The 9,197-nt window shown below is 52.6% G+C and overlaps 1 protein-coding gene across 1 annotated transcript; it reads left to right on the top strand.

Annotated features, from left to right (window-relative positions):
• The first annotated feature begins 307 nt into the window (after window positions 1-307).
• Window positions 308-6,860, top strand: LOC135566741 (RNA demethylase ALKBH5-like). Its single transcript, XM_065014366.1, has 7 exons — window positions 308-1,132; window positions 2,492-2,599; window positions 4,672-4,813; window positions 5,187-5,403; window positions 5,642-5,722; window positions 5,890-6,012; window positions 6,479-6,860. The coding sequence occupies exons 1-7, from the start codon at window positions 917-919 to the stop codon at window positions 6,624-6,626; spliced, it is 1,035 nt and encodes a 344-aa protein (XP_064870438.1). The 5' UTR covers window positions 308-916; the 3' UTR covers window positions 6,627-6,860.
• The last annotated feature ends 2,337 nt before the right edge of the window (window positions 6,861-9,197 follow it).

The following is a 9,197-nucleotide window of genomic DNA, read 5'->3' on the forward strand; positions in this document are numbered from 1 at the left end:
TAGATCTTTTTTTGCCTCTTCACCTCCCTCATCTCGCCTCACTTGCTCACATCCTATATATAGACTTATTTTTCTACTGTATTATTGACTGTATGTTTTGTTTTATACTCCATGTTGTTATATATGTGTCGAACTGCTTTGCTTTATCTTGGTCAGTTGTTAAATGACAACTTGTTCTGGTTAAATAAAAGGTAAAATAAAAAAATTAAAAATTAAAAAAAGACCGACCACGTCGGTGAACTGCCCTCTCACTCCAGTCCGGTAGGTGGCGCTGTATAAAAAACACACCTAACAGTTTGGACGCGATCCGCCAAGAAGAAAGTCCCCGAGTCGGTAGTTGGTTCAGAGGAATGAGAAATGCGTGGTGCTCATAACTAGAGGTGTTGTTTTGTTTTTTTTAAAACGAGTTTTACTTATATATAATAACGATTTAAAAAAATAAAATAAAAAAAAGCCTTCCGTTAAAAATCATATGGACAAGACAAGACCGTAAGAACATAATAATTATTTATTTATTTTTTTGCCTCGTCACTTGAAATACCGTTTTAGTACTTCCGACGGTTGCTAACCAGTTAGCCATGCTAACTATCTAGCCTGTATTCACATGAAAATAGTCAAATAACAGGACAGGAATAACGCAACGACTAAACTAATAGACGCATATTCATTCCGTATCATTTAACTCTTAAAATTAGTATACATTTACTACTTGAATCGTCGACTTTTTTGGGTTGGGGAAAAACAACCCGTTTTAAGTGAGCTAAGTTGTTAGCCACATCACAACATAACTACGGTGAGGACGGTCACCGGGAGCCTCCCGGTCCCCGCGTTTACAGACGGACAATTATGGAAGTGAAATAACTATAATATAACCAACTCCTACATTTTATATTGTTCATTATATATAACATAAAACATGTCAGCCAGTGGTTTCTCCGACCTGCGGGAAAAGCTGACGTCCATGACTCCTCACCGGGACAATTACAAAAACAGAGTTACCGATAAGGACGACAGTTACAAAAATAGGAAAGTTAAAGTTACCGACGGAGGTAGTAGTAACGGGAACGGCCGGAAGCGGAAGCACCGAGATTCCTCCGAGGATGAGGTCGAGCCTGTGGAGTCCCGTGAGCAGGTATGATGACCCTGGACCTGCTGTTGACACTGAACTTCTCTGAGATGAATCCAATTCAAAGTATGAATCAATATTTCTGTCTTTCCCCCATCTCTCTCCCTCCTCTCTCTCCCTCCACCTCTCTCTCTCCCTCCATCTCTCTCTCTCTCTCCCTCCATCTCTCTCTCCTCCATCTCTCTCCCTCCATCTCTCTCCCTCCATCTCTCTCTCTCCTCCACCTCTCCCTCCATCCATCTCTCCCTCCATCTCTCCATCTCTCTCTCCTCCATCTCTTTCTCTCCCATCCATCCATCTCTCTCCCTCCATCTCTCTCTCCCTCCATCTCTCTCTCCCTCCATCTCTCTCTCCCTCCATCTCTCTCTCTCCATCTCTCTCTCTCCCTCCATCTCTCTCTCTCTCTCCCTCCATCTCTCTCCTTCCATCTCCCTCCATCTTCCATCTCTCTCTCCCTCCATCTCTCTCTCCCTCCATCTTTCTCTCCCTCCATCTCTCTCTCCCTCCATCTCTCCCTCTCTCCTCTCTCTCTCTCCCTCCATCTCTCTCTCATCTCTCCATCTCTCTCTCCATCCTCTCTCTCTCCATCTCTCATCTCTCTCCCTCCATCTCTCTCTCTCCTCCATCCTCCATCTCTCCACCTCTCTCCATCCATCTCTCCTCCATCTCTCTCCCTCCACCTCTCTCTCCCTCCACCTCTCTCTCTCCCTCCATCTCTCTCTCTCTCTCTCCATCTCTCTCCCTCCATCTCTCCTCTCCTCTCCATCTCTCTCTCCCTCCATCTCTCTCCCTCCATCTCTCTCTCTCCATCTCTCTCTCCACCTCTCCCTCCATCCATCTCTCCCTCCATCTCTCTCTCCCTCCACATCTCTTTCTCTCCCTCCATCCTCTCTCTCCCTCCATCTCTCTCTCCATCCCTCCATCTCCTCTCTCTCCCTCCATCTCTCTCCCTCCATCCTCCATCTCTCTCTCTCTCCATCTCTCTCCATCTCCATCTATCTCCCTCCATCTCTCCCTCCATCTCTCTCTCTCAATCTCCCTCTCTCTCCCTCCACCCTCTCTCCCTCCCTCTCTCTCCCTCCATCCATCTCTCTCTCCCTCCATCTCTCTCTCCATCTCTCTCTCTCCATCTCTCAATCTCTCTCTCTCATCTCCATCTCTCTCCATCTCTCTCCATCTCCCTCCATCTCTCCTCTCCATCTCTCTCTCCATCTCTCCCTCCATCCTCTCTCCCCCTCCATCTCTCTCCCTCCATCTCTCTCTCTCTCCCTCCATCTCTCTCTCCATCTCTCTCCCCCTCCATCTCCCTCCAGGAGGCGGCGTGTCCAAGTGGCATTGTTCAGGTCCAGGTCTTCTCTAAAAGAGGACTGTGATGTCATCGAGGGCAAGATAAATGAGGTGGTTGCTAACGGAGAGCGGGGCTTTACCGGGAACACACCGTCACCGCTACGGAACAAATATTTCTTTGGAGAGGTGAGGTCTCACCTGTTGTTCCTCTCTCGGTCTCTACCCCCCATCTTCCTCTCCTCACCTCTCTCTGTCTTTGGAGAGGTGAGGTCACCCCACCTGTTGTTCCTCTCTCGGTCTCTACCCCCCCCATCTTCCTCTCCTCACCTCTCTCTGTCTTTGGAGAGGTGAGGTCACCAACCTGTTGTTCCTCTCTCGGTCTCTACCCCCCCCCCATCTTCCTCTCTCACCTCTCTCTGTCTTTGGAGAGGTGAGGTCACACCTGTTGTTCTCTCTCGGTCTCTACCCCCCCATCTTCCTCTCTCTGTCTCTACCCCCCCCATCTTCCTCTCGGTCTCTACCCCCCCCCCATCTTCCTCTCCTCACCTCTCTCTGTCTTTGGAGAGGTGAGGTCACGCCACCTGTTGTTCCTCTCTCGGTCTCTACCCCCCCATCTTCCTCTCTCTGTCTCTACCCCCATCTTCCTCTCCTCACCTCTCTCTGTCTTTGGAGAGGTGAGGTCACTGCACCTGTTGTTCCTCTCTCGGTCTCTACCCCCCCCATCTTCCTCTCTCTGTCTCTACCCCCATCTTCCTCTCTGTCTCTACCCCCATCTTCCTCTCTGTCTCTACCCCCATCTTCCTCTCTGTCTCTACCCCCCATCTTCCTCTCTGTCTCTACCCCCCCATCTTCCTCTCCTCACCTCTCTTTTGCTCTGTCTCTAAACCCCTCTTTTCCTCCCCTCTCTCTGTCTCTAAACCCCTCTCTTCCTCCCTCTCTCTGTCTCTAAACCCCTGTCTTCGTCCCTCTTTCTGTCTCTAACTTCCTCTCTCTGTCTAAACCCCTCTCTCCCTCCCTCTCTGTCTAAACCCCTCTCTTCCTCCCTCTCTCTCTCTAAACCCCTCTCTTCCTCCTTCTTTCTGTCTCTAACTTCCTCTCTCTGTCTAAACCCCTCTCTCCCTCTCTCTCTCTAAACCCCTCTCTTCCTCCCTCTCTCTCTCTAAACCCCTCTTCCTCCCTCTCTCTGTCTCTAAACCCCTCTTCCTCCCTCTCTCTGTCTCTAAACCCCTCTCTTCCTCCCTCTCTCTGTCTCTAACTTCCTCTCTCTGTCTAAACCCCTCTCTCCTCTCTCTCTCTCTAAACCCCCTCTTCCTCCCTCTCTCTGTCTCTAAACCCCTCTCTTCCTCCCTCTCTCTGTCTCTAAACCCCTCTCTTCCTCCCTCTCTCTGTCTCTAACTTCCTCTCTCTGTCTAAACCCCTCTCTTCCTCCCTCTCTCTGTCTCTAAACCCCTCTCTTCCTCCCTCTCTCTGTCTCTAACTTCCTCTCTCTGTCTAAACCCCTCTCTCCCTCTCTCTCTCTCTAAACCCCTCTTCCTCCCTCTCTCTGTCTAAACCCCTCTCTTCCTCCCTCTCTCTGTCTCTAACTTCCTCCCCTAAACCCCTCTCTTCCTCCCTCTCTCTGTCTCTAAACCCCTGTCTTCGTCCCTCTTTCTGTCTCTAACTTCCTCTCTCTGTCTAAACCCCTCTCTCCCTCCCTCTCTGTCTAAACCCCTCTCTTCCTCCCTCTCTCTCTCTAAACCCCTCTCTTCCTCCTTCTTTCTGTCTCTAAACCCCTCTTCCTCCCTCTCTCTGTCTCTAAACCCCTCTCTTCCTCCCTCTCTCTGTCTCTAACTTCCTCTCTCTGTCTAAACCCCTCTCTCCCTCTCTCTCTCTCTAAACCCCTCTTCCTCCCTCTCTCTGTCTCTAAACCCCTCTCTTCCTCCCTCTCTCTGTCTCTAAACCCCTCTCTTCCTCCCTCTCTCTGTCTCTAACTTCCTCTCTCTGTCTAAACCCCTCTCTTCCTCCCTCTCTCTGTCTCTAAACCCCTCTCTTCCTCCCTCTCTCTGTCTCTAACTTCCTCTCTCTGTCTAAACCCCTCTCTTCCTCCCTCTCTCTGTCTCTAAACCCCTCTCTTCCTCCCTCTCTCTGTCTCTAAACCCCTCTCTTCCTCCCTCTCTCTGTCTCTAACTTCCTCTCTCTGTCTAAACCCCTCTCTTCCTCCCTCTCTCTGTCTCTAAACCCCTCTCTTCCTCTCTCTCTCACCTTGTCTCGTCTTCCAGGGCTATACATACGGGGCCCAGCTAGAGAAGAGAGGACCTGGTCAGGAGAGATTGTACCCTAAAGGAGAGGTGGACGACATCCCGACCTGGGTTCACGACCTCGTCATCACTAAACTGGTCGCCAGCGGGGTCGTACCTGAAGGTAATAACTTTTAACCTCTAACATCCTGCTCGTTACCCCAGCCCACTTCCTGTCTCAGATTTGACCTTAACTGTGCTCCGGCCCACTTCCTGTCTCAGATTTTACCTTAACGTGCTCCAGCCCACTTCCTGTCTCAGATTCGACCTTAACGTGCTCCAGCCCACTTCCTGTCTCCAGCCCACTTCCTGTCTCCAGCCCACTTCCTGTCTCCAGCCCACTTCCTGTTGTTGTTGTTGTTGTCCTGTAGGTTTTGTGAACTCGGCGGTGATCCGACTACCAACCAGGTGGCTGCATCGTGTCACATGTCGACCCGCTCCCACTTCCTGTCTCCAGCCCACTTCCTGTTGTTGATGTTGTTGTTGTTGTCCTGTAGGTTTTGTGAACTCGGCGGTGATCAACGACTACCAACCAGGCGGCTGCATCGTGTCACATGTCGACCCGCTCCACATCTTCGCCCGGCCAATCGTATCCGTGTCCTTCTTCTCGGACTCGGCCCTCTGCTTCGGCTGCCGCTTCCAGTTTAAACCAATCAGAGTGTCCGAGCCCGTCCTGGAGCTCCCTGTCAGGAGAGGAAGTGTTACTGTCCTCAGGTAGGCGAGGGGAGGTGGAGAGAGAGAGAGAGTGAGAGAGACAGAGAGAGTGTGAGAGTGTGAGAGAGAGAGTGTGTGAGAGAGAGAGAGTGAGAGAGTGAGAGTGAGAGTGAGAGAGTGAGAGAGTGTGAGAGAGAGAGTGTGAGAGAGAGATGGGGAGAGAGAGATGGGGAGAGAGAGATGGGGAGAGAGAGATAGGGAGAGGTGTGATGTCATAGTGTTCTCTCTCTCCTCTCAGTGGCTACGCGGCTGATGACATCACCCACTGTATCCGCCCCCAGGACATCAAGGAGAGACGAGCCGTCATCATCCTCAGGAAGTATGTCTGTCACCATGACAACCAAGAGTTAGCAGGTTGACTGTGGCGTCAGGCTATTACACTAACTCTCTCTCTCTCTGTGTGTGTGTGTGTGTGTGTGTGTGTGTGTGTGTGTGTGTGTGTGTGTGTGTGTGTGTCTCTATGGTGTGGTATGGGTGTGTGTGCAGGACGAGACCAGATGCTCCCCGTGTAGACCAGAGCCCCTCCCCTAACCCCTCCCCCCCTGAGAGACACGCCCCTCTGAAGGCCAAACGCTCTCACCGCAGAGCTGACCCAGACGCTGCACACAGGTACTCACACACAGGACCAGAGTCCCTCCCTAACTCCTCCTACCTGAGATACAGGACTAGAGCCCCTCCCTAACTCCTCCTACCTGAGATACAGGACCAGAGCCCCTCACCTAACTCCTCCTACCTGAGATACAGGACCAGAGCCCCTCCCCTAACTCCTCCTACCTGAGATACAGGACCAGAGCCCCTCCCCTAACTCCTCCTACCTGAGATACAGGACCAGAGCCCCTCCCTAACTCCTCCTACCTGAGATACAGGACCAGAGCCCCTCCCCCTAACTCCTCCTACCTGAGATACAGGACCAGAGCCCCTCCCCTAACTCCTCCTACCTGAGATACAGGACTAGAGCCCCTCCCCTAACTCCTCCTACCTGAGATACAGGACCAGAGCCCCTCCCCTAACTCCTCCTACCTGAGATACAGGACTAGAGCCCCTCCCCCCCTAACTCTTCTTCTCTCTCTGTCAGACCGAGGGTTCTGGAGATGGATAAGGAGGAGAATCGTCACTCCTCCTCTTCGTCCCGCCTTCATCGCCGTAGCAACAGCTCCGAGAACTACTGGAGGCGGAGCCAAGACGGCGACGTGTCACGGAAGGTCAAGATGCGGCGTCACTGAACACCGGACTGGATGGGCTCAGAGAGAGAGAGAGAGAGAGAGAGAGAGAGAGAGAGAGAGTGTGTGAGTGAGTGAGTGAGGGCGTTGGATCGTCAGTCTGTTAAACCCCCCCCTCGGATGGATGGAACACGCCACGAGGCTGTCAGCCAATCAGACACTGGCCTGAGGACAGGGGGCGGGGTTACATTAAGACTGTGGGAAGTTCTGTTGTTGCTACGCTGCCACCCCCCCCCTGTTGCTTGCTGCCCCCCCCCCATGTCCTAATAAACAGTGTTTCTGTAGGGAACTATCTCCTCCGTGGGGGGGCAGAGACCCTATGGGGGGAGATGAATGGTGTTTCTGTAGGGAACTAACTCCTCCGTGGGGGGGGGGGGGGGGGCAGAGACCCTATGGGGGGAGATGAATGGTGTTTCTGTAGGGAACTAACTCCTCCGTGGGGGGGACAGAGGCCCTATGGGGGAGAAGAATGGTGATTCTGTAGGGAACTAACTCCTCCGTGGGGGGGGGACAGAGACCCTATGGGGGAGAAGAATGGTGATTCTGTAGGGAACTAACTCCTCCGTGGGGGGGGACAGGAGACCCTATGGGGTGAGAAGAATGGTGTTTCTGTAGGGAACTAACTCCTCCGTGGTGGGGGGACAGAGACCCTATGGGGGAGATGAATGGTGTTTCTGTAGGGAACTAACTCCTCCGTGGGGGGACAGAGACCCTATGGGGAGATGAATGGTGATTCTGGTAGGGAACTAACTCCTCCGTGGGGGGGACAGATGGGGAGATGAATGGTGTTTCTGTAGGGAACTAACTCCTCCGTGGGGGGGACAGAGACCCTATGGGGGAGATGAATGGTGTTTCTGTAGGGAACTAACTCCTCCGTGGGGGGGGACAGAGACCCTATGGGGGAGAAGAATGGTGATTCTGTAGGGAACTAACTCCTCCGTGGGGGAGATGAATGGTGTTTCTTTAGGAACTAACTCCTCCGTGGGGGGGGGGGGCAGAGACCCTATGGGGGAGATGAATGGTGTTTCTGTAGGGAACTATCTCCTCCGTGGGGGGACAGAGACCCTATGGGGGAGATGAATGGTGTTTCTGTAGGGAACTAACTCCTCCGTGGGGGGGACAGAGACCCCTATGGGGGAGATGAATGGTGTTTCTGTAGGGAACTAACTCCTCCATGGGGGGGACAGAGGCCCTATGGGGAGATGAATGGTGTTTCTGTAGGGAACTAACTCCTCCGTGGGGGGGAGATGAATGGTGTTTCTGTAGGGAACTATCTCCTCCGTGGGGGGGGCAGAGCCCCTATGGGGGAGATGAATGGTGTTTCTGTAGGGAACTAACTCCTCCGTGGGGGGGGGGACAGAGACCCTATGGGGGAGATGAATGGTGATTCTGGTAGGGAACTAACTCCTCCGTGGGGGGGACAGAGACCCTATGGGGGAGATGAATGGTGTTTCTGTAGGGAACTAACTCCTCCGTGGGGGGGGGGGACAGAGGCCCTATGGGGGAGATGAATGGTGTTTCTGTAGGGAACTAACTCCTCCGTGGGGGGGGGGACAGAGACCCTATGGGGGGAGATGAATGGTGTTTCTGTAGGGAACTAACTCCTCCGTGGGGGGGGTGACAGAGGCCCTATGGGGGAGATGAATGGTGTTTCTGTAGGGAACTAACTCCTCCGTGGGGGGGGGGGGGACAGAGGCCCTATGGGGGAGATGAATGGTGTTTCTGGTAGGGAACTAACTCCTCCGTGTCACCCTGAACCGTTATAGGGAGGTAGTATCTGTTCCTGGGTCAGTGATCTACCCTGTCTAACCGTTATAGGGAGGTAGTATCTGTTCCTGGGTCAGTGATCTACCCTGTCTAACCATTATAGGGAGGTAGTATCTGTTCCTGGGTCAGTGATCTACCCTGTCTAACCGTTATAGGGAGGTAGTATCTGTTCCTGGGTCAGTGATCTACCCTGTCTAACCGTTATAGGGAGGTAGTATCTGTTCCTGGGTCAGTGATCTACCCTGCGTTATAGGGAGGTAGTATCTGTTCCTGGGTCAGTGATCTACCCTGTCTAACCGTTATAGGGACGTTATAGGGAGGTAGTATCTGTTCCTGGGTCAGTGATCTACCCTGTCTAACCGTTATAGGGAGGTAGTATCTGTTCCTGGGTCAGTGATCTACCCTGTCTAACCGTTATAGGGAGGTAGTATCTGTTCCTGGGTCAGTGATCTACCCTGAACCGTTATAGGGAGGTAGTATCTGTTCCTGGGTCAGTGATCTACCCTGTCTAACCGTTATAGGGAGGTAGTATCTGTTCCTGGGTCAGTGTTTTCCATAGCTCTGGTCCTGGGCGTTCCTCTGCTAACCGCCTGTATCCATGTACCCTGAGTAGGGGGGGGGGGGGGCCTGCCTGGGGGGGGACACCTACAGTAGTAACGCCTTGGACCAGAGCTACGTCTTCCTCTAGTTTCTCTAAGCCCCCCCCCCCCCCCCCTGTCCTGCATGTTACGTTGGTTACTACAGGACCTGTCGTTACAGTCACCTCTTACTTCATCTTTACCTTGACTTTTCCCATTGGTTGATTGT

This window comes from Oncorhynchus nerka, unplaced genomic scaffold (genome assembly GCF_034236695.1).
Source record: "Oncorhynchus nerka isolate Pitt River unplaced genomic scaffold, Oner_Uvic_2.0 unplaced_scaffold_3506, whole genome shotgun sequence".
Lineage (NCBI taxonomy): Eukaryota > Metazoa > Chordata > Actinopteri > Salmoniformes > Salmonidae > Oncorhynchus > Oncorhynchus nerka.

What these genes read in the sequence shown, in the direction of transcription:
- LOC135566741 (XM_065014366.1), top strand. Translation starts at nt 917, where the DNA reads ATGTCAGCCAGTGGTTTCTCCGACCTGCGGGAAAAGCTGACGTCCATG. An exon ending in ACAAATATTTCTTTGGAGAG is followed by an intron (nt 2,600 to 4,671) that starts GTGAGGTCTCAC and finishes CTCGTCTTCCAG; the next exon opens with GGCTATACATACGGGGCCCA. An exon ending in GACCCAGACGCTGCACACAG is followed by an intron (nt 6,013 to 6,478) that starts GTACTCACACAC and finishes TCTCTCTGTCAG; the next exon opens with ACCGAGGGTTCTGGAGATGG.